The sequence below is a fragment of the Lepidochelys olivacea genome, assembly GCF_965140295.1.
Source record: "Lepidochelys olivacea isolate rLepOli2 genome assembly, chromosome: 14".
Classification (NCBI taxonomy): Eukaryota; Metazoa; Chordata; order Testudines; family Cheloniidae; genus Lepidochelys; species Lepidochelys olivacea.
The window spans coordinates 8252753-8278261 of NC_140424.1; the positions used below are offsets into that span (position 1 = coordinate 8252753).

General features: G+C 44.9%; 1 protein-coding gene across 1 annotated transcript in view; it reads left to right on the top strand.

Annotated features, from left to right (window-relative positions):
• PITPNC1 (phosphatidylinositol transfer protein cytoplasmic 1) overlaps window positions 1-25509 on the top strand; it is a gene marked incomplete at its 5' end in the record, with an annotated part of 205859 nt that overhangs the window by 112804 nt on the left and 67546 nt on the right. Inside the window, 1 exon segment of the mRNA XM_084647485.1 lies at window positions 18278-18349. Within this exon segment, the coding sequence (XP_084503611.1) occupies window positions 18278-18349 (72 nt within the window).

Consider the following 25509-nt stretch of genomic DNA (forward strand, 5'->3'; position numbering starts at 1 on the left):
AACATTTCCAAAGATCTCAGTCTCTCTCATATTAAAAGTGGTTTCAGAGAATGTGAGGGTTGGCAGGAAGCTGGATAAACTTTTCATTCATTTTAAGCTTAATTAAAGTTAACGCAACTTCAAACATGTATTGGGGTGAAGTGGTGAACCCTGCAGATCTAAATTGAAGTCATAAAGACCTACATATCTGGGCCAAATTCTTGTCTCCTTTACATTGGTGTAAATACAGTGAAACTGTTGAAGTCAGAGGAGTTACTCCAGAATGACACTGGTGTAAGTGAGAGCAAAATTAGGCTCATGACTGACCAAATATCACCTCCACGTTCCCGCACACTGTCTTTTTCACTCACTTTGGAAGACATCATCTCTCTTTAGGATCTGAACCGTTATCTTAAACTTGTGAAAATGAATAAGAACAGACTATATTTAGACAGTGCTTTTATATCCTGTAAGACCCCAGAGCACCTTACAGACTAATGGGCCCGGTTCTGCTCTTGCGTAAATCAAGAGTTGCTTCAATGAAGTCACCCCAGTGTAAATCCCCATGTCAGTGAGATCAGAATCAAGCCTTCCCTCTACAGGAATCACTCCAATGGGTGCAGCCATTCTGCACTGAAAACAAGAAGCAGGGTTTTAGACAATGAAGTGGAGAGTAAATTTTCCAGATGAAGCTACGGAAGTTTTTAGGCAGGTGGAAGGTGATTACTCCAGGCTAGTCCAGCTCTTCACAACACTCTCTCTCTCTGCATGCATCTCTCTGGAGAGCATATGATGTAGTTAACCACACAAAGATCAAGGGACTATAATGAAGTGGCAACAAGAGCAAAGCCTGGGTGGTTTGTGATGTAATGCGGGTTTTGCACTGTGGGCACAACCTTGTGCAGTTTTTCTTCATCATTGTTCTTAAAAATCAGTTACATTGCAGCACAGATTTACAAACCTGTGGCTAAATCATCCTTTTTTTGGGCTCTTCCCATACAGAGACAAGAAACTCCCGATAAAAGCACTAATATATATGCTATAGGGAACAATCCTTCATTGGCCAGGGATGGACAAGTAACCCAACAGGTCTTTCCCTTGATTTACTTCTATAATAAAGGCTAGTTTAGGGCATAGGCTTGTGTCAGGGCTTCAGCCTTTGGAGTCATGTGACTACACCAGATTCTGAGCTTTTGTAATGGGGTAGGAAGATGCTGAGGGGATATTATGTACAGCTCTATTATGTTCTCTTTCTTCTTGCACCTCAGCTTAACTCTCTGCTGAAGCACAGGCCAGATTTCTCTCTTTTCAGGACTTTTCTGAAAGTATTACGCAGAGTTAAACCTCAGAGCTATTGCATGCAAAACCCTGGTAAATAAGTGTTAATCGTTCCCAGTATGAGACAGTACCATACAGTTTCTCAGTAAATAACCATTTAATGCACACACAAAACATTACAAATCATCCTGTACATTGCAAGTATTATTTGGAATACTTATGAATACCGTAAATACAAGCTATTAGGCAGCAAATCTGTTGGTATTCTTCATACAGATTTCCCCCTTTGCTGCTGTTACATATATATTTTAACATAACATATACACTTCAGTGCCTTGCTACATACATATAAACAGATTCTCCAATTTCTCAGTCTCAACAATGTGTATTGACTCTTCAGAGCTCATGAACAAAGACAGTTCCTTTCCAAACACTTCAGAACTGAGTCAGCAAACAGTCTGGGGCCTCCACAGTTGACTGGACCTCAGTTGCTTGTGAAACAGAAATCTGTAGCCTGTATCCGAAGTGGTACATGTATTGGGATCGGCATATAAAACGTCCATTCCCTGGACTTCTAGAAGGCACTAGCTTTTCCTTGTGAGCCCAGTTAAATCAGGTCTGAATGTACAAACCCTCTCTGACTGAGCTCTGCCCGGTCCTCTCTTTAACTGAGATAGAATCTCAATTTCAAGCCGTTAATTAATGGCTAAATATAAGTCCTGTAGCCTCCCCGCTCTCTGTCTAGATCCATGATACACACAGCAGTGGACCAAACATTATCCTAATGGAGAGCTTTTCTACTAAGGAAAGCTAGAATAGCACTTACCTATATCCAAAATGGGACAGGTATTGGGACGCAGCTCTCACAGCAGACACATCTGTATGCATCAGCCACTGAGTCCACAGGACTGTCTACAACTCCTATATTTATTACTTTCCTTACCTGCTGTGCTCTGATTGGCTGAGCTTTCAGAGGATGAATGGCTGTGACCTGCCAAGTCGCTAGCCTACAATGAAAACCTTCATAAACAGCATCCAGTAACTGCCATTCCCTACTTTTGGATGTTCTGGTCCCTTCTAGCTGAGTTGCTTGGCCTGGTCTTCTACACATCTGCAGAGATACAAAGTATTCATATCTCCTCCCCATTGCTTCTCTGCCTTTCTTTGGACTTCAGAGCAAATGCTGCAGTATAAAGCATGTGGGTTACATTTCCATTTAAAAAAAAAGTTTCTAGCCCTCATGGCAGTGAAGAAAAGCTTGAAAATGTGACCTGGAGGCGCAGAGTTTCCATCTGATCATTCCTTCAGAGGATAGGTTTTATCTCTCTGAGGGACAGGAAAAAAAATTCAAATTCTGCAAGAACCCCGAGAGGCTGAATGGAGGCCCTGTGCAGCTCTTTCAGACCCCCTGGTTCCCATAGTGACATAGTCAGCTGAGAGGAGCAATGGGTTCATAAAGACAGACACCTTCAGATGGGCCATTTGGGTTTGGTTCAGGTTTGCCCCAGTAAGCCCAGCTGCACATGAAGGGCTGTCGTGTGGCTTTTAGTCACAGCTTTGCATTGGAAGTAGTGCAGCTTTGTGCCTCACGGTGTTTCTAGGCCTCAAGGGGGAGCATGCCTGCTGCTACACCTGTTCAGGCCATGTAGCACACTCTTCCCTTGGTGGCTGGCCAGCTCCACTGCCTGGTGCAAGAGAGGGGGATTGGATCTATGACCTTGATTCCGCCCTGCCCTTCCCCCTCTAGTGCCCTTAGTGGTGCTGGCAGGAAATGCTCCTTAAACTCCCCATTTCCCCTCCCCTACCACCATTCTTATTTATTTCTCTCTGGGAGATAAGTTGTCCAGGGTAGCAGCATCTTAACAGAGCAGAGATGAAGGTGGAAGGTGTTCATGGCTGTCATCAACTGGTTCTTTGATCTATCAGTGTAAATTTTTAATTGTGAGAGTAATTAACTATTGGAACAATTCAATGAGGGTTGTGGTGCATTCTCCATCACTGACAGTTTTCAATCAAGATTGAATGTTTTTCTAAAAGATCTGTCCTAGGAATTATTTTGGGAACGTTCTATGGCCCGTGTTTATACAGGAGATCAGACTAGATGATCACAAGCTGGCTTTAGAATCTATGAATCTATAGACAATTACAGAGATGGTTGAAGCTGCTGGGTCTGCTAGCCAGAGGCCCCCATTTCCCCCTTGTGGTTTTCTGATGTTCACCAAAATCAAGAGTTCTGTCCACTGATGCCCAGAACATTCCCTGACATTTTGGAATTGATTGGCTGTGGGGTTCGAAAGTTGTTGCATTACAGACAGAGAAAAGTCATCAAGTTGAGCGTAAGACATTGCTTCACTTGGCCAACCTCACTTCACTCAGCCAAACACCTTGTCTATAAGGCCCAGTCCTAGGATATGCTCTTCAATGGGAGTCAAAGGCACTTTGCTCCTTGCAGAATCTGACTTCATTGCCAAGAAAACATGTATGTGACCATATAAGAAAGCACAAAGCCTGAAAAGTGAGAGATGGCCAGACTGAGCATTGACATGAAATGACTGCTGCCCCTTAGCTTTTGTGCTAAGATTTAAGGGAATATGCCTCAGCCACTCTAGCAAAGAGCAGGATTAACTCTGACAATCCAAAAATAGTTTCCAAGGCTTCAGGATTAATGTTCATGAGGAGTATAGAGAGGTACAGTGCACTGATGAAGCCTCCAGCAGCTCATTGGATTTTCTGCAGAAGGTCCCGCAATGAGTAATGAAACTAGCTAAAATACTGTTCCCTTTTGTTCCCCAGCTTCCTGAATAGGTTACAAAGGGCAAAGGAACCCTTTTCTCTAGCCTTCTGCCCAACAGTTTTATTGCAAACCACTGTAATCCCTTCATCCACCTCAGATGTACAGTAATCGCTATGAACGGATTATTTTTACAGCCCTATCCATAGATTGACTGCAAAATGCCATATGTGTTTGACTCTGTCCCTTTAAGGCTTTGGCAGTGGTTTTGGCTTGCTTACATTTTATCCTGTTCCTGTAAGTGTTTCTTATTGCTATGACAACACTAATCAATCATCATGCTAAAAATAGCCTTTCATTTTCAAGAGAGTGTCTGTAGTGAATTGAAAATCCAACTGTGGTATGTATTTTCCATATACTGCTTTCACTTCCCCCTTCTTTAATCTGGGAATACTCACGCTTAAATCTGGTAATTACTCTTACAGAGAGATGCATTTGTTTCACTAATTGCTCTCTTCCGCTGTGAAATCTCCCCATGGCCTCAGAAAGCAAAATCTTAATGAATTTCAACTTTCTGTGCATTGCGTTCTCCCTACACACCTGATTGTAAATATCATGGGTTTGCAGGACGCTTGAGATAGTCAACGTGAGTTTATAATGCACTTTCCGTGGATTTGATAGCCATGATATATAAGTCAGCTATCAAGACAGTTGTACAGAAAAGAAACTTAGGACTAAGGGTCATAAAAGACAAGGGGAATCCTGCAAATTTAGAGATGTTCTGTAGAATTTAAGATTTAATGAAAAAATGAATTAAAAATATGGTAGCCTGGAATTGCTACTTGTTTTTTCTCTGAGAGGCACTTTGCAAACCTTAGAGATGTTGAAATGGAAAATTGGAAATGGAATTGCCCCATACATTCCTGTGCATGCTTTGTGTATCAATCAGCTGCCAGGTTTGTGCTGGAATACATCCCCGAGGGAGGCAGGGCAGGAAGGAGTGGTGCCTTGAAGAGTAATTCACTCAAAAAACATTTCCGAGCTTTCACTTTTGTGTCTGATTTTAATTCTTGCCTAATTCTTGTTCTTTAAGGGAAAAAAATTCTTTGTGCGTGATGAATAAGAAAGCCTTTTGAGTGCTGCATAAACAGTTCCCTGGTGCTGCCAGAGCTCTGTGCCAATTACTCAGAGAGCATCTGATGAGTCACAAAATACATTCTGTGACTTGTACAAAAATTTGGACCTTGCCTAAGTGTTGCTGAAAGCCAGTGCTACTACAACAGCAGCTGCCAATAAATTAAATGATTTTAAGGTATATTTGCAATCCAGTAACTGTAGGTGGATTTTAGTATTTTGGGGGCTTTTTTAAGTTCCCATGACCATTTTTCGTTTCAGCCAAAGTTGTTACAGCCCCAGTGCTACACATGCATTTAGATTAGAACCTGGTGGCTGGGCAGGACCTATGGCTTCCTAGTTTCTTTCCCATTATACCATATGAGGCAAATGGCACTCAAATTCTCAGTCTGTAATCTTCCCTTAATGTTTCTTCGGGGGAAACAAGCTGACAGGTGACAAAGACATAGTTCTTGAAGCTCTCATCCCACACACGCAGTTGCTGAAGCTAATTTTTCAGGAGAATGCTGGGATTCCACGGGGATTTTCTTTTCTTTTAAGACTTGGTATTTCGCGAACGCATTATTTATCAAAGGGATGTCCTAGCTCATTGAGGCTTATGGGAGCAAAGGTTGTGAGGTTTTTTTTGTTTTGTTTTGTTTGGGGCGGGGGGAGAATGGTTTAATAAATGCCACCATTACACACAGGCCCCCCAGGAAGCTGGGGCTGCAGGGCACAGGCCTTCCCCTCTGGTGGGGTCCCCACCAGGCAGGTAGCTGGGGTGGGAAGGACATGGGGCAGGGCAGCAGGTGGCAGTGACAAGGCCAGGGGAAGGCGAGGGCCCCACGGGCAGGGCCTAGGCCAACACACCACACCACATTTTCCCACTTAAGATTGAAGGTTTATTTCTGCCCCCCCCCCCCCGATGGGCACATGCAGACAGCAGCCGCCCCCCTTCCCAGAGTCCTTTCCCAGGCCTATCAGGTGAGCGGCTGTGTCCAAGGGAGAGGACATTAAATAAGAGTAATGCATCATGAGGAGTGGGCTGTACCCATCTGTCTGTCCAGCTGAACATACATTCCTGTCCTGGGAGGGGCTGCGTGGCGGCTGGGTGGCCAAGGCCCGCAGGGCGGCAGGCTCCGGTCCAGTGCTTACTTGGGGGGCCGGTGCACGATTTTTCTGCTCTTTAGTACAGACCACTTGTGGCACTTCAGGTAGTAGACAAGGGGCACCAGGAGGCCAACCATGATCAGCATCTTCATTCCCAGGCGTTTGTGGTGATTGTGCTCCGGCTCTGCTGCCCACCTCAGGAAAGTGCACACGTCTTTTGCTGTATGGGACATGGTGACTGGGGTCCTTAGGCGTCAACGAATGGCCTCCTTCCAGGCACCCCCTTGAGGCCTAAGGGCAGCCCTGCATGTGGCCCCTCAGGGCTTCCTCAATAAACTCAAATAAGAGGCTTTAACAAGGCCTGCTGGGGGTCTGGTGTATTAACTTAAAATTCAAAATTAAACACAAAAAATCTTCCCTCCAGCCTTAAACTGGGCACAGCCTCAAACTCCCTGGGTGTCTGAGGGCTTCTCTGTGTTAGCCAGCTACTCCCGGCCCTTCCTAGCTGGGGCGACTCCCTGGGTTTCAGGGTCAGTGGTGCTGGCTCAAAGTAGCAATAACAGCACCCCCACTATGTAAATTGTTCCAGCACCCCTACTGCAGCCTTTCTCACTCACTCCTGAGCCTCTTCCCTTTTCCTGCAGCTTCCTGCTGCTCTTTGGGGAATCACTTGATCCAGCTCAGGTGTGCCTCTTGAGTAATCAGGTTTAGCACCAGGCCCTCCAGCCTTCATAGGTATGTCTACACAGCATGTTGAAGTGATCAGGAGAAAGCCCCCCAGCCCAGGTCTGCCGTGCTGGTGCTCTAAAAATAATTGTATAACGTCAGAGCCCAAGCTGCAGCCCAAGCCGCATCTTCAAAGCACTGTCTACTCAGCCATTTTCAGAGTGCTAGCATGAGCCCCTCCAGCCCAAGTCTGCAGACCTGGGCTGGGAGGCTCACTCGCGCTGGGTCCAAAATGCTCTGTAGCCATACCCTAAGAGGCACGCCACCCTGCTACACTTGCTAAAACAGCTTTAGTGAAATATACCAGTCTTTCTATGCCAGCCTATTGCTTCTCAGGAAGGCAATCAAACAGGATAGCTAGTGGCAAAATACGGCATGATGAAGAGACATTAAATGTAGTCAGGGTTCGACCTAGAGGGAGAAAATAAGTGGTGCTGTTCTCCCTATCTTTTCTCAGTACTGATGCCAACATGAGATGGCACTCGTTCTAGATTGTGCAAATCGTTATAATGTTGTCGCTCTCCTTTCTCGTGTGCTTTGATCCTCAATGCAGTAGTTTAAAACACTGAAATTTAGGCTGGTAGTTCCAAATGCGTTCAGCGTTGACCTACCTCTGCTCCCACTGAAATCAAGAAGACCACCATTGACTTGGATGGGGGCAGAGTTAGGCCAACACTGAGCATTTTGAAAATACCACACTTAAATGACAATCAGTAGACTGGTTTCAGAGTAACAGCCGTGTTAGTCTGTATTCGCAAAAAGAAAAGGAGTACTTGTGGCACCTTAGAGACTAACCAATTTATTTGAGCATAAGCTTTCGTGAGCTACAGCTCACTTCATCGGATGCATACTGTGGAAACTGTAGAAGATCTTATTATATACACACAAAGCATGAAAAAATACCTCCTTCCACCCCACTCTCCTGCTGGCAATAGCTTATCTAAAGTGATCGCTCTCCTTACAATGTGTATGATAATCAAGTTGGGCCATTTCCAGCACAAATCCAGGTTTTCTCACAACCCCCCCCCACACACACACAAACCCACTCTCCTGCTGGTAATAGCTTATCTAAAGTGACCACTCTCCTTACAATGTGTATGATAATCAAGGTGGGCCATTTCCAGCACAAATCCAGGGTTTAACAAGAACGTCTTGGGGGGGGTTAGGAAAATACAAGGGGAAATAGGTTACCTTGCATAATGACTTAGCTACTCCCAGTCTCTATTCAAGCCTAAGTTAATTGTATCCAATTTGGAAATGAATTCCAATTCAACAGTTTCTCGCTGGAGTCTGGATTTGAAGTTTTTTTGTTGAAGAATTGCAACCTTCATGTCTGTAATCGCATGACCAGAGAGATTGAAGTGTTCTCGGACTGGTTTATGAATGTTATAATTCTTGACATCTGATTTGTGTCCATTTATTCTTTTACGTAGAGACTGTTCAGTTTGACCAAGTACATGGCAGAGGGGCATTGCTGGCACATGATGGCATATATATAACATTGGTGGATGTGCAGGTGAACGAGCCTCTGATAGTGTGGCTGATGTTATTAGGCCCTGTGATGGTGTCCCCTGAATAGATATGTGGGCACAGTTGGCAACGGGCTTTGTTGCAAGGATAGGTTCCTGGGTTAGTGGTTCTGTTGTGTGGTATGTGGTTGCTGGTGAGTATTTGCTTCAGGTTGGGGGGCTGTCTGTAGGCAAGGACTGGCCTATCTCCCAGGATTTGTGAGAGTGTTGCGTCATCCTTCAGGATAGGTTGTAGATTCTTAATAATGCGTTGGAGGGGTTTTAGTTGGGGGCTGAAGGTGACGGCTAGTGGCGTTCTGTTATTTTCTTTGTTAGGCCTGTCCTGTAGTAGGTGACTTCTGGGAACTCATCTGGCTCTATCAATCTGTTTCTTCACTTCTGCAGGTGGGTATTGTAGTTGTAAGAATGCTTGATAGAGATCTTGTAGGTGTTTGTCTCTGTCTGAGGGGTTGGAGCAAATGCGGTTGTATCGCAGAGCTTGGCTGTAGACGATGAATCATGTGGTGTGGTCAGGGTGAAAGCTGGAGGCATGTAGGTAGGAATAGCGGTCAGTAGGTTTCTGGTATAGGGTGGTGTTTATGTGACCATCGTTTATTAGCACTGTAGTGTCCAGGAAGTGGATCTCTTGTGTGGACTGGACCAGGCTGAGGTTGATGGTGGGATGGAAATTGTTGAAATGATGGTAGAATTCCTCAAGGGCTTCTTTTCCATGGGTCCAGATGATGAAGATGTCATCAATGTAGCGCAAGTAGAGTAGGGGCATTAGGGGACGAGAGCTGAGGAAGCGTTGTTCTAAGTTAGCCATAAAAATGTTGGCATACTGTGGGGCTATGTGGGTACCCATAGCAGTGCCGCTGATCTGAAGGTATACATTGTCCCCAAATGTAAAATAGTTATGGGTAAGGACAAAGTCACAAAGTTCAGCCACCAGGTTAGCCGTGACATTATCAGGGATAGTATTTTTGACGGCTTGTAGTCCATCTTTGTGTGGAATGTTGGTGTAGAGGGCTTCTACATCCATAGTGGCCAGGATGGTGTTATCAGGGAGATCACCGATGGATTGTAGTTTCCTCAGGAAGTCAGTGGTGTCTCGAAGGTAGCTGGGAGTGCTGGTAGCGTAGGGCCTGAGGAGGGAGTCTACATAGCCAGACAATCCTGCTGTCATGGTGTCAAAGCCTGAGATGATGGGGCGCCCAGGATTTCCAGGTTTATGGATCTTGGGTAGTAGATAGAATATCCCAGGTCAGGGTTCCAGGGGTGTGTCTGTGCGGATTTGATCTTGTGCTTTTTCAGGGAGTTTCTTGAGCAAATGGTGTAGTTTCTTTTGGTAACTCTCAGTGGGATCAGAGGGTAATGGCTTGTAGAAAGTGGTGTTGGAGAGCTGCCGAGCAGCCTCTTGTTCATATTCCGACCTATTCATGATGACAACAGCACCTCCTTTGTCAGCTTTTTTGATTATGATGTCAGAGTTGTTTCTGAGGCTGTGGATGGCATTGTGTTCCGCACGGCTGAGGTTATGGGGCAAGTGATGCTGCTTTTCCACAATTTCAGCCCGTGCACGTCGGCGGAAGCACTCTATGTCGAAGTCCAGTCTTCTGTTTCGACCTTCAGGAGGAGTCCACCTAGAATCCTTCTTTTTGTAGTGTTGGTAGGGAGGTCTCTGTGGATTAGTATGTTATTCAGAGGTATGTTGGAAATATTCCTTGAGTTGGAGACGTCGACAATAGGATTCTAGGTCACCACAGAACTGTATCATGTTCGTGGGGTTGGAGGGGCAGAAGGAGAGGCCCTGAAATAGGACAGCTGCTTCTGCTGGGCTGGGAGTATAGTTGGATAGGTTAACAATATTGCTGGGTGGGTTGAGGGAACCATTGCTGTGGCCCCTTGTGGCATGTAGTAGTTTAGAAAGTTTAGTGTCCCTTTTCTTTTGTAGAGAAGCAAAGTGTGTGTTGTAAATGGCTTGTCTAGTTTTAGTAAAGTCCAGCCACGAGGAAGTTTGTGTGGAAGGTTCTTCAACAAAAAAACTTCAAATCCAGACTCCAGCGAGAATCTGTTGAATTGGAATTCATTTCCAAATTGGATACAATTAATTTAGGCTTGAATAGAGACTGGGAGTGGCTAAGTCATTATGCAAGGTAACCTATTTCCCCTTGTTTTTTCCTAACCCTCGCCCCTCCTCAGACGTTCTTGTTAAACCCTGGATTTGTGCTGGAAATGGCCCATTTTGATTATCATACACATTGTAAGGAGAGTGGTCACTTTAGATAAGCTATTACCAGCAGGAGAGTGGGTTTGTGTTTGGGGGGGGGGTTGTGAGAAAACCTGGATTTGTGCTGGAAATGGCCCAACTTGATTATCATACACATTGTAAGGAGAGCGATCACTTTAGATAAGCTATTGCCAGCAGGAGAGTGGGGTGGGAGGAGGTATTTTTTCATGCTTTGTGTGTATATAATAAGATCTTCTACAGTTTCCACAGTATGCATCCGATGAAATGAGCTGTAGCTCATGAAAGCTTATGCTCAAATAAATTGGTTAGTCTCTAAGGTGCTACAAGTACTCCTTTTCTTTTTGCAAATCAGTAGACTGCAGAGTTACTGCCCCATTGAAATGAGCGGGAGGAGGGCACACCTTTCATAGCTAATGTTTCAGGCTGTCTGCAGACTCAGGCAGAGCATCTCTCCATTAGTTACATATGAATAGTATTTTGGAAAAATGTCTTTGTATCCTGGGGTTTGGACTTTAAGGAGAGTCTAGACTCAGGAGCACAGGAAACAACCACCTCATTAAAGTAATGGTTTGTCAAGCTGCTGCAAGCTGGTGCAATTCAATCTGGAGCATGTAAAATGGCTGGGCTCTGTGTTAAGAAGCATCCTGATCTGCCTCATTGCTGACAGACAGTTGCTTAGCTGATAATATCTGATATTTATGGGTAGAGAGGAAAAGTGAAAACTGATATGGACTTTTTTCCAAACTGCAATGATGTTGTGGAGATTATCATCTAAACAGACTTGTCAGAAGAAGAATCATAGAATATCAGGGTTGGAAAGGACCTCCGGAGGTTATCTAGTCCAACCCCCTGCTCAAAGCAGGACCAATCCCCAACTAAATCATCCCAGCCCGGGCTTTGTCAAGCCTGACCTTAAAAACCTCAAAGGAAGGAGATTCCACCACCTCCCTAGGTAATGCATTCCAGTGTTTCACCACCCTCTTCGTAAAAAAGTTTTTCCTAATATCCAACCTAAACCTCCCCCACTGCAACTTGAGACCATTACTCCTCGTTCTGTCATCTGCTACCACTGAGAACAGTCTAGATCCATCCTCTTTGGAACCCCCTTTCAGGTAGTTGAAAGCAGCGATCAAATCCCCCCTCATTCTTCTCTTCTGCAGACTAAACAATCCCTGTTCCCTCAGGCTCTCCTCATAAGTCATGTGTTCCAGTCCCCTAATCATTTTTGTTGCCCTCTGCTGGACGTTTTCCAATTTTTCCACATCCTTCTTGTAGTGTGGGGCCCAAAACTGGACACAGTACTCCAGATGAGGCCTCACCAATGTCGAATAGAGGGGAACGATCACATCCCTCGATCTGCTGGCAATGCCCCTACTTATAAATCCCAAAATGCCATTGGCCTTCTTGGCAACAAGGGCACACTGTTGACTCATATCCAGCTTCTCATCCACTGTAACCCCTAGGTCCTTTTCTGCCAAACTGCTGCCTAGCCATTCGGTCCTTAGTCTGTAGCGGTGCATGGGATTCTTCCGTCCTAAGTGCAGAACTCTGCACTTGTCCTTGTTGAAACTCATCAGATTTCTTTTGGTCCAATCCTCTAATTTGTCTAGGTCCCTTTGTATCCTATCCCTACCCTCCAGCGTATCCACCTCTCCTCCCAGTTTAGTGTCTTCTGCAAACTTGCTGAGGGTGCAATCCACACCATCCTCCAAATCATTAATGAAGATATTGAACAAAACTGGCCCCAGGACCGACCCTTGGGGCACTCCACTTGATACCAGCTGCCAACTAGACATGGAGCCATTGATCACTACCCGTTGAGCCCGATGATCTAGCCAACTTTCTATCCACCTTATAGTCCATTCATCCAGCCCATACTTCTTTAACTTGCTGGCAAGAATACTGTGGGAGACCGTATCAAAAGCTTTGCTAAAGTCAAGGAACAACACGTCCACTGCTTTCCCCTCATCCACAGAGCCAGTTATCTCGTCATAGAAGGCAACTAGATTAGTCAGGCATGACTTGCCCTTGGTGAATCCATGCTGACTGTTCCTGATCACTTTCCTCTCCTCTAAGTGCTTCAGAATTGATTCCTTGAGGACCTGCTCCATGATTTTTCCAGGGACTGAGGTGAGGCTGACTGGCCTGTAGTTCCCAGGATCATCCTCCTTCCCTTTTTAAAAGATGGACACTACATTAGCCTTTTTCCAGTTGTCCGGGACCTCCCCCGATCGCCATGAGTTTTCAAAGATAATGGCCAATGGATCTGCAATCACATCCACCAACTCCTTTAGCACTCTCGGATGCAGCACATCCGGCCCCATGGACTTGTGCTCGTCCAGCTTTTCTAAATAGTCCCGAACCACTTCTTTCTCCACACAGGGCTGGTCACCTCCTCCCCATGCTGTGCTGCCCAGTGCAGCAGTCTGGGAGCTGACCTTGTTCGTGAAAACAGTGGCAAAAAAAGCACTGAGTACATTAGCTTTTTCCACATCCTGTGTCACTAGGTTTCCTCCCTCCTTCAGTAAGGGGCCCACACTTTCCTTGGCTTTCTTCTTGTTGCTAACATACCTGAAGAAACCCTTCTTGTTATTCTTAACATCTCTTGCTAGCTGCAACTCCAGGTATGATTTGGCCTTCCTGATTTCACTCCTGCATGCCCGAGCAATATTTTTATACTCTTCCGTGGTCATTTGTCCAATCTTCCACTTCTTGTAAGCTTCTTTTTTGTGTTTAAGATCAGCAAGGATTTCACTGTTAAGCCAAGCTGGTCGCCTGCCATATTTACTGTTCATAGAATCATAGAACACCAGGATTGGAAGGGACCTCAGGAGGTCATCTAGTCCAACTCCCTGCTGAAAACAGGACCAATCCCCAATTTTCTGCCCCAGATCCCTAAATGGCCCCCTCAATGATTGAACTCACAACCCTGGGTTTAGCAGGCCAATGGTCAAACCTGTCTGTATACACAGCAGTGAGCATTTCCTAGGCCCCTATCACAGGTGACTTTTAAAATACTTGAGGTGAATTTTACCCTTGGGCAGAAGGACAAAGCATCACTTAAGCAGGACTTAAATTTGGGGTTTGCCATTTACTAAGAAGCTTGCTATAGTGTCACTTGATTTATCCAGTACTCTTGTTATATAAAATAGGGTCATGCCCCAGATGTCTATATATTTAAAAATCCTCTCAGTTATCCATGTTTATTCAGGAGTCATAATTGTACTGAATTATGAGTTATAATTGAACTGCAGTTTTGCTTTACCCCACTAAGGCAGAGAGAATGATTTTGATTGCTATCCTCTATTAACTGTGAGGTTGCGGTGATTTCAGGGGCATGTCTACACTGAAGTCATGGGGTGTGGTTGCAACTCCAGTAGATATACCCAAGATAGCTTTAATCTCTACCTACATGTACACGAGCTGCAATCATAGGATGATTGCAGTGCAGATGTACCCAACAGCAACAGTTTCAATAAGTGAAGAAAAAAGGTATTTATATTGTGGAAAATATGTTCCATCCAACACCTCCAGGGACTTGACAGTCAGATCATAGCACACGGATACTTTCGCTGGTTCAAGGGAAGAGGAATCACTGGGTGGGTGGCTGGGGGGTGGGTGTTTGTCTGCATAGCAACCAGAAGCAGAAAAGTGAATGTGAAAAACTACTTCTGCCAACAAGAGGGTTTTCAGTGACAACCTAGCAATGAAGGTTAAAATGGCAACACCACTTCCTGTGGCAAGCAGGGTAATTGGGGATATGGGAGCAGCACCAGTACGCCTGTGGGAGCAGCTGCACTGTCCGTGGCCATTAGAGCCAGAGTGATAAGAGTAATTTACATAACTGTTGAGGTTTTGGACAAAGCACCAGACTTGTACTGTGTAATTTAAGAAACCAGCTTTGTGGCTTCACAAATTGGCCAGACCTGGATCTTGTCTGCTCAGACAGTACATGCTTTGATTACTCTCCACCAACTGGCAGCTCATATATTTCATCTACAACTTCTGCTGTTTGCTAGATTTGATTTTTACTTGGTTTTGTTTTCTTAAAAGTTGTGTAAAAGAGAGAATTAAATCTGCATGCTCGGACCAGAAGAGCTGGGGTCTAAAACACATTAACAGACGATGACACAGAGCAATAGCCTGAAGACATGTGTGCAGAACACCAATCAACTGTGTTTTCCTATCAAATCCTCCAAACATTTAGCAACCATGAAGCAACCACTTTTTAAAAAAATTTGGTGACATTTTTGGTGAACCCAATAATTCAAAACTAAACACTGACCCCCAGTAAAGGCAGGCATAACCAGACTCCACCCACACAAAACCACACTTGCCAGGAGCCATCTCTAAAATGCAACAAGTTGCAACTGCTCTCATCTCTTACATGGTGCTTCCCAGCAGAAGTCTCAGCATGCAGAGTTCCAGCTTGAATCTAGCTGGAGCATTAGGTGCTCAGACCTGTAGTCTCTACAGGCTACACACCATCCTATTAAAAATCACAGCTGCCGTGGGCAGCAGCAGAACTCTATATGCCATGTTTTGGCCACCTTATTTTCTAGGTTTCAGAGTAACAGCCGTCCTTTTCTTATTTTCTAGCTGTTCCAAAAATTCTGCACGGCAAGATGTATGTGATGAGTCTCTATTTCTTTTTTATTTAAAAAATCTGCAGTATATAACCTACTTTCTGTAGCAGTTTGCTTTATCCATCATCCACTTGCCCACGCACACAAAACAGCTAGTGTAAAACAGAAAGCATACCCTCTATGTTGGGTTCTTTACTGTTTATAATCTGAATCCTTCTGGAACCATCAAATGTTGCTTAGGGCACAAACAGGACTCTGCTGTCCTTCCCTATCCTGGGCCACTCTTTGCATGTTCTCTCTGTTGTTAAGTCCCATATTCCCCCCCCACCCCCCAGCTTAGTACTATTTGACAGAGAGGTTCTTTCAGTCAGCCCCTTTTACACGTTCCTCTAGCTACCCAATAGCACACCTGCCACAACAGATGCTCTGGCTTCATTCTTAACATGTCCCAGATATTTCCATCTTCTTTTGTGGATAACTTCAGAGATAAGCTATTGAACTCGGTCATGAATCTCAGCATTTGTGATATATATTTGCTTCTGAAGGTATTTTAGACATCTGTCTGTACCTCTGATGGATTTCCAGCTTTCACATCCATATATGAAAGTGGAAAGAAAACTGTTTGTAATGGATTGAAAAAAATATTGAAATCTCTTTCATGCTCAGACCAGCTAGCAACTAATCAGCAAAGCATCCTGCGGGTCTTGTGTTGTCCATCTGCTCTGTCTTTTCATCTTCCTGCTTTTACGTGTAATAGCCTTCCCAGTGGGCACTAGCAATCACACACAAACTTGTCATGGTAGTTCTTTCCCACAACCCTAACAAGCAATCTGATGCCTTCCCCCACATGAGAGCATGCACTGTGCCGTGCTGTGGTGGGGTTTGTGTAGCCCAGCGAAAGTGGGCAGCCCAGTCATAACATGTTGAATAGATCTGTAATGCAGAAGATGGAAAAAACAACCCTTTTGCTTGACCCTCTTTCAGTTATGAGTTATGAGTTATAACTCTTTCAGGAGTTATGACTGAAGCTCTGCAGCTGCCTTGAGAACTTGGGGAAATAAAATAGGGATGTTTTTGGCAGATTGGAAGACCTGGGACAGGACGAAAACGTCCTGTATGTTGGAATCAGCTGAGACTCCGCTAGTCAAAGCTAAGTTGGAAGGCTGTCTGGGTTTCTGATCCGTTAGCCTGCGTTGCATTAGCTCCAGCTCTGTCTGGTTGCTTATGAATAATCAATACACTCACCTAGCCTTCTGAGGTGTGTGCCTACCAAGTAACACATGGCCCCAAAGATATGGGTAATTAGAACCGACTGGGCCATCTCTGAAGCTGTTCCATCCTCCATTGCACACACCACTGATTTTTTTCTTGTACCACATTTATCACTGGTCTACTATTAATATCATAAATAAGGTGCATAGTTCATGGCCTAGATATTTTCATAGCTGGTAAGTATTGTGTTAAATGTTTGGTAAAGATTGTTCTCTAAATTCATTGCAGGGCCCTGTTCTGGCACAAACATCTCACTCTTTTTTGCGTAAAGGTTTGAGTGGTCCATGCTTATTGCTCAGCTGCTGCTAATGAATAGTAGGTGTTCTGTGGCCAAAATTAGAGGCTCAATCAATGGCTTCTTTTCATAATGTCCAGGGAATAGAAAACAGTAATTCTCTAGTCTCAGGAAGAACCTACTTCCCCTTTCAGCTTTGCTCCACAGCAGCTGGCTCTCCAAGCTATCTCCCTTCCTGTTGCGGGAACCAAAATCAACTCTGATGAAATCCAAATTTGGACCAGTAGCAATGTGAGCACTGAAGCATCAAACTTTCTTCATTGTGTAACCTCAGTACATAATGTTTGAAATAGTCACAAGCAGTTCAAAGACTCTTTGCCATCGGGCATCAATTAAATGTCTTGCAAAGAACTGGCACGTCAGTGTCGCTGACAGTTAATGCAAGAAAAGACTTGATGCCTTTATATTAAAGTGGCTGAACTAATATCATTCAAGGATTGCTGGCCATTGACTCTGGTTGCTTAAGTATAGTGGAAAAAAATTGATTTGGGAGCAAGAGTGTGAAACGCTAAAGAGAAGATGTTTGAAATAGTCTCTAAAGTGAAACTGTGATGTCTAGCACTGCAAATTGCACTCTTAGGAAACCAAATGAATGAAACAATCCACAGAGAAAGAAAGCCAGTCTTGTATAAAGTAACACTAGTGGATATGCACCAGTGTTAGAGCAAAATTTGATATGAAGAGTATGTGCCAACTCCCTCAAGTCAGTGGAGTTGTATGGGTCTAATTGAGAATTTGCCCATATGAGCATAGGGGCATCAGATTCTCTTCTTGATCGATAGGAAAAACATTTGAATGTTTGTAATTTTTCTTGCACTATATGGGTGGGTTGATGTGATGGTGTGTTTGGTTGGATGCCAAAATTAAGAAAATTTCCAAAAATCAAAATGAGATAACTTAAAAACTTGCATCATACTGGAATTAGAAAATAACTGCATGATCAAGCATCCTCAGCATTTTGATCAGGGACTGCAGGCAGTGGAATTTCCATAGACTTTGTGCATAGAGCAGATAGGCATTGCTCTGGAAATGGTAGTCATCCAAGGAAAAGCTCTATAGAACAACGGCTCAAAAGTTCTGAAAAATATAGCGATACTTAAGACAGAGAGCAGTGGAGGAACATTCAGAATATAGCCACTGTTATGTATCAAATAAACACTGATTGCTATAACTAGTTGTCCCACAATTCTATTAGTTTAGTTATAACTTTGTTTTAGTCCTCAACTTTGGGATAGAATCAATATATCCTTTCAAAATCATTTTAAAAAAACCTTTGCAATTGTGGATTTTTAGTGATTTTGATTCAATTTCTTGCAATAATCAAGAAAAAATAGGAAAGCTGCTAGAAAACAGGATTTATTGAGCAAGTGACCTGATGAAGCAATTGACATTTTAAATTGATCTGGACACATTTTGCTTTCTTTGCAGTGCTCATTTTTGCCTAAATTCTCCATTCACATAGAAACAAAATATGAGGACAACAAAGGAAGCAATGACAATGTAAGTATGATCTTTTTTGAAAAATAAATGTTTAAACCCATGCAAGGACATTGTTAATCATGAAATATTCCTGGGGCTTGCATGGCTTGCAAACTGGAAAAGAATGCTCAGCAGTCCTTAATCTTTGCACCTGGATAGCCAACTCATCAGCATGAAGGGATGGACTTAGCTGACCTCTTGAGGGCCCGGTCCAGCCCTATGTTTCTATGATTCCATGAAGACTGTGCAACTTGCAAAAGAATTATGTAAAGCACTATGGTATAAAGAGTTTATGCCTCTTATCTTACCTCCAGGCTCCTCCTCTAATCTCAACATAATTCATGGGTGTGAATTTAATGCTCATGAAGGATTGTGGAGAATGAGGGAGATATCTATATCATATGTATGTAAGTTTACCTGCTTGATATTATCTGTGTCTATGTGGAGCTGAATTAAAAGGAGTTGGTAGGAAGAACAAACAAGAAACAAAACAAGGGTCAGAGATAAGGCAGCTCTGGGTAAACAACTTGAAGAGAACAATGGCTGGGCCATTAATTGGGAAGATGCTCTTCCCAGGCACCAGTCAAAAGTTACACAGCTCTTTCCTCAAGACCATAGCCGAGAAATCAAAAGGGCTGTAAACAGTAAAAAACTGTCTCTCCAAAGACAGAGCAGGTAAGTGGCCAGTAGCAACTGAAGGGGAGACACTGACATAGAGACCCTGCCAGAGGCAGAGAATGAAGGAGGTCACTCTGTCTATCCCAGCACTGAGTTGGGGGTTTCTGGGTTAAGTGCACGTTCCTAGACTTGCAAGGAAAGGGTAAAGTTTAGATAAGATTAGATGCATGTAGATTTTTGTTATTTTAACCCAGTTCTCTGATTGCTGTGAATCTTTGGGTGAATAAACAATATGCTTATTTGGAAAAAGCTGTTTTGAGTCACTTTAATCAGCTGCTGGACATAGGCTGGGAAGTTTCTGGAGGAAGGTTTCTTGCAAGTGTCAAATACACTTGGGCTGGTTGTGTTAACAGTGTTGGAAAACAGGGTGGCTGCAGCCCAATTATCCAGTCTGAGTTATTGAATTGTGGGGTTCCACCCTTGTTGAAGGAAGTAAATCCTGTCACGAGGGGTGCATTTGAGAGAGACTGCAAAAGGTCTACGACACAGGTCATCCTATAACAATGAGTTGGGTGCTAGATGGCATCTCTGGAGACTGACGTTCTTTATTTACCCACACATTGCCCCAACCCTGACCCGGTGGAACCTCCTCCAATGGTGAGAGAATAGGTCAGGCAACAAGTTCCTTGGCCTCTCTGCTAAATTGCTGAGTTGATGGGTGCATAATAATTGCAATTAGATAACTATAGTCTTGGTTTTAATCATGATTTTTGTGATGCAGACACTTTTCCATTGAAAACTGGACTGAGGCCACCAAGCAGCCATTGGATGATGATAACTTTCAGTCACTAGTTACCTGAGTCAGCCCTGGTCTACACTACGAGTTTAGGTCAAATTTAGCAGCATTAGATCGATTTAACCCTGCACCCATCCACACAAGGAAGCCATTTTTGTCGACTTAATGGGCTCTTAAAATCGATTTCTGTACTCCTCCCCGACGAGGGGATTAGCGCTGAAATCGACATCGCCGGGTCAAATTTGGGCTAGTGTGGATGCACTTTGACGGTATTGGCCTCCAGGAGCTATCCCACAGTGCTCCATTGTGACTGCTCTGGACAGCACTCTGAACTCGGATGCACTGGTCAGGTAGACAGGAAAAGCCCTATGAACTTCTGAATTTCATTTCCTGTTTGGCCAGTGTGGCGAGCTCATCAGCAGAGGTGACCATGGAGTTCCAGAATCGCAAATGAGCTCCAGCATGGACCGAACGGGAGGTACTGGATCTGATCGCTGTATGGGGAGACAAATCCATGCTATCAGAACTCCGTTCCAAAAGACGAAATGCCAAAATATTTGAAAAAATCTCCAAGGGCATGAAGGACAGAGGCTATCACGGGGACCCACGGCAGTGCCACGTGAAACTTAAGGAGCTTAGGCAAGCCTACCAAAAAACCCAAGAGGCAAACGCCCACTCGGGGTCAGAGCCCCAGGCATGCCGCTTCTATGATGGGCTGCATGCAATTCTAGGGGGTGCCCCTACCACTGCCCCACCCCTGTACATGGACTCCTGCAAAGGGGGAGTCTCATGCCACAGGCATGAGGATTTTGGGGACGAGGAAGATGATAGCACACACCAGGCAAGTGGAGAAACTGTTCTCCCTGACAGCCAGGAACTGTTTATCACCCTGGATCCAATACCCTCCCAACTCGGGCTCCCAGATCTTGAAGGCGGAGAAGGCAGCGCTGGTGAGTACACCTTTGTAAATATAATACACGGTTTAAAAGCAAGCGTGTTTAATGATTAATTTGCCCTAAAGACTTGGGATGCATTCGCAGCCAGTACAGCTATGGAAAAGTCTGTTAACATGTCTGGGGATGGGGTGGAAATCCTCCAGGGACATCTCAATGAAGCTGTCCTGGAGGTACTCCCAAAGCCTTTGCAAAAGGTTTCTGGGGAGGGCAGCCTTATTGCATCCTCCATGATAGGTCACTTTACCTCAGCAGACCAGTAGCATGTAGTCTGGAATCATTGCAAAAGAAAGCATGGCAGCGTGTGGTCCCGGTGTTTGCTGGCATTCAAGCAAGATCCGTTCTTTATCTCTCTGTGTTATCCTCAGGAGAGTGATATCGTTCATGGTCACCTGGTTGAAATAGGGGAATTTTATTAAGGGGACATCAGAGGTGGCTGTTCCTGCTGGGCTGTTTGCCTGTGGCTGAAAAGAAATCATCCCCGCTGTTAGCCACGCGGTTGGGGGAGGGGTGAAACGATCATCCCAGAGAATTGGGTGTGGGGGGGGGTTAGTTGGGTTTAACCTGAAAACATCAGCCCCTCCTTTTAAATGGCCAGTATGTCTTTTTCAATTTAAATCTCCCTTTTTACTTCCCGCAGTTGCAAATGTTTCAACGCTTCAACTAGCATCTCCGTCCGAGGGGCTAGTGCAGATAAGAAGGTGAAAAAAACGCACTCGCGATGAAATGTTCTCTGAGTTCATGGAGTCCACCCAAACTGAAAGAGCCCAGAAGAATGTGTGGAGGCAGACAATCGCAGAGTCCAGGAAAGCACAAAATGAATGCGATGACAGGAGGGACGCATGAGAGGATAGATGGCTGGAGCAACAGGAGTGGTGGTGGCAGCATGATGAAAGGAAGCAGGATGCAATGCTGAGGCTACTGGAGAATCAAACTGATATGCTCCAGCATATGGTTGAGGTGCAGGAAAGGCACAGACCGCCACTGCAGCCCCTGTGTAACCAACCACCCTCCTCCCCAAGTTCCATAGCCTCCTCACCCAGATGCCCAAGAATGCGGGGGGGGGTGTGCTCCAGGCACCCAACCACTCCACCCCAGAGGACTGCCCAAGCAACAGAAAGCTGGCATTCAATAAGTTTTGAAGTGCAGTGTGGCCTTGTCCTTCCCTCCTCCCCTCATCCACCACCCCACCCGGTGCTTCCCTCCTTCCATACCCCTCCCAGGCTACCTTGGCAGTTATCCCCCTATTTGTGTGATGAATTAATAAAGAATGCATGAATTTGAAACAACAATGACTTTATTGGCTCTGCAAGTGATGATCGAAGTGGGGAGGGGAGGACGGTTGGCTTACAGGGAAGTAGAGTGAACCAAGGGGGCGGGTTTTCATCAAGGAGAAACAAACAGAACTGTCACACCGTAGGCTGGTCAGCCATGAAACTTGTTTTCAAAGCTTCTCTGATGCGCAGCGTGCCCTGTTGTGCTCTTCTAACTGCCCTGGTGTCTGGCTGCGTGTAATCAGCGGCCAGGCAATATGCCTCAACTTCCCACCCCACCATAAACGTCTTCCCCTTACTCTCACAGATATCGTGGAGCACACAGCAAGCAGTAATAACAATGGAAATATTGGTTTTGCTGAGGTCTAACTGAGTCAGTAAACTGCACCAGCGCGCCTTTAAACGTCCAAATGCACATTCTACCACCATTCTGCACTTGCCCAGCCTATAGTTGAACAGCTCCTGACTACTGTCCAGGTTCCCTGTGTACAGTTTCATGAGCCATGCAATTAAGGGGTAGGCTGGGTCCCCCAGGATAACTATAGGCATTTCAACATCCCCAACGGTTATTTTCTGGTCTGGAAGGTAAGTCCCTTGCTGCAGCTGTTCATACAGACCAGAGTTCCTGAAGATGAGCGTCATGTACCTTTCCCAGCCATCCCACGTTGATGTTGGTGAAACATCCCTTGTGATCCACCAGTGCTTGCAGCACCATTGAAAAGTACCCCTTTCAGTTTATGTACTGGCTGCCTTGGTGGTCTGGTCCAAAGATAGGGATATGCGTTCCGTCTATCGCCCCACCACAGTTAGGGAATCCCATTGCAGCAAAGCCATCCACTGTGACCTGCACATTTCCCAGAGTCACTACCCTTGATAGCAGCAGCTCAGTGATTGCGTTGGCTATTTGGATCACAGCAGCCCCCACAGTAGATTTGCCCACTCCAAACTGATTCCCGACTGACCAGTAGTTGTCTGGCATTGAAAGGTTCCAGAGGGCTATCGCCACTCGCTTGTGAACTGTGAGGGCTGCTCTCATCTTGGTATTCTTGCGCTTCAGGGGAGGGGAAAGCAAGTCACAAAGTTCCATGAAAGTGCCCTTACGCATGAGAAAGTTTTGCAGCCACTGGGAATCATCCCGGACCTGCAACACTATGTGGTCCCACCAGTCTGTGCTTGTTTCCCAGTCCCAGAATCAGCGTTCCATGGCATGAGCCTGCCCCATTGCCACCAGGATGGCCAAATTGCCGGGGCCATGCTTTGAGAGAATTCTGTGTTCATGTCCTTATTACTCTTGTCTCCGCGCTGCCATCATCTCCTTGCCTGCTTTTGCAGGTTCTGGTTCTGCATATACTGCATGATAATGCGCAAGGTGTTTACAATGCTCATAACTGCTGCGGTGATCTGAGCCGGCTCCATGCTTCGGTGGTATGGCGTCTGCAGGAGAGCAGGATTGCAGGGGAAGCAGTGGTTGGACGACCAGTTTTGCAGACCTGCTGCACCGTCTGTTGCCAGGACACAACAGCTGAGCGGGCTGCACGCTTGCCGTAGTATGGCGAGACAAGAGCAGCTGAGCAGAGTTGCAGTGGAAGCAGCCCTGCGAGACCACCAGGAGAGCGGAGTGCCAGTGGAAGCGGTGGATGACGACAGTCATGTAGAGGACCTGCGAGGTGGATTCATAGCATCAGGAGAACAGAGTGGCAGTGGAAGTGGTGGATGATGACGACGACGGTTAGCAGTCCTACTGCAACGTCTGCTGAAAGCAGTATGGCGCCTGCACAGAAAAAAGGCACGAAACGATTGTCTGCCATTGCTTTCACGGAGGGAGGGGTGACTGATGACATGTACCTAAAACCACCCGTGACAATGTTTTTGCCCCTTCGGGCATTGGGAGCTTAACCCAGAATTCCAATGGGCAGCGGAGACTGCGGGAACTGTGGGATAGCTACCCACAGTGCAACGCTCTGAAAGTCGACGCTAGCCTCGGTACTGTGGACGCACACCACCGACTTAATGCGCTTAGTCCATTAGTGTGGGGACACACACAATCGACTGTATAAAATCACCTTCTAAAAAATTGGGGGGAGGGATAGCTCAGTGGTTTGAGCATTGGCCTGCTAAACGCAGGGTTGTGAGTTCAATCCTTGACGGGGCCATTCTGGGATCTGGGGCAAAAATTGGGGATTGGTCCTGCTTTGAGCAAGGGGGTTGGACTAGATGACCTCCTGAGGTCCTTTCCGATTCTGTGACTTCTATAAATTCAACCTAATTTCATAGTGTAGACATACCCTTAGATTCAAACCAGTGACTTAGAAGGAGAGAGGCTGTATATTCCATTGCCAATTGTCTTAGTCTTCCAGTATGCCCAGTTTCATACAATTATTAAATTTTCTCTCCCCCTTTCTGGCCTTAGTAACACTTAACTCAGAGAAGGCCCACAGTTTATGGTCAAGCATTTGTGACAGATGGGAGGGACACACAGTGTCCTAGCACAGTCAGACTGCAATGGCAGTTGGCAGGAAGAAAACGTGTTCTGCACTGATAGCATGGAATAAGGAGAGTTGGAAAGTCAGTTTTCCACTCAACTCATTAACCAAGCAATGGATGCTTAAAAATATTTTCAGGATGTCAGCTCTCTGGAGCAAAAATATTACTGTGTCAAGCCCTGAATAAGTATCAAATCAGTGAACTTAAGGCAAACTGGACATAGGTGGGATCCTCAGCTGTGTACCACCGTTGAAATCAAGCTCTTTATAAACATTAATTCTGACTCCCAGTGACTTAAAGGGCTTTGGACTTGGTCCCCAGCTCATTATTGCACTCAGAACTAGGTGAGTAGGTTTAAAATTCAGTCTACACTGGGGTCAAAGTATTCTTTTATGGCAAAATTTGCAGCCAGACTCAGGTTAAATATGAAAAATTTTGCTCAGTCAGGTAACAGCAGAAAGGCCAGTTTTTCCTTTTTTGCTAAACTTTTCATTTGACTGCATTTAAATATTCAACGAGTTAAAATCATTATATTTTTGTATTTTCTCCACCGCCCCTTCCCCCTGCCCTCTTTGGCAAAAGGCAAATATAGCTTTTAACTGAATTGTACCCATAACATTTTCACCTCTACTGCTCTGGTGAATTAGCAGCATCAGGTTGCATTCAAAGATACTGTATTCTATATTTCCCTTCACTTTAACTGCCAACCATGGATGTGGAAATAATTAACCGTAGGAGATGCTTTCATACATGTTGCAGTTTCAATACAGAATATGTTGAATCATCCCTACTAGTAGAGTAGAATGAGGAATAAATTTATTGTCCTAATAATGCATGAGTGACTTTAGCTAGGCTGTTTCTAGGCTTTCCTTGAGATTGTTCAGATCTTTTTTTTAAATTATTCTCTGAACTCTGATCCCTTCTTCAGTTGCATGTGATTTAATGAAATAGATACTGATTGTAAAAAGCAATAATTAAATTGAAGAAAGCTAAAGATAATTATATTGATTAGTGGATGAAAGCAACCTAAGTGCTTTCAGGCTCCTGTTATCGTTT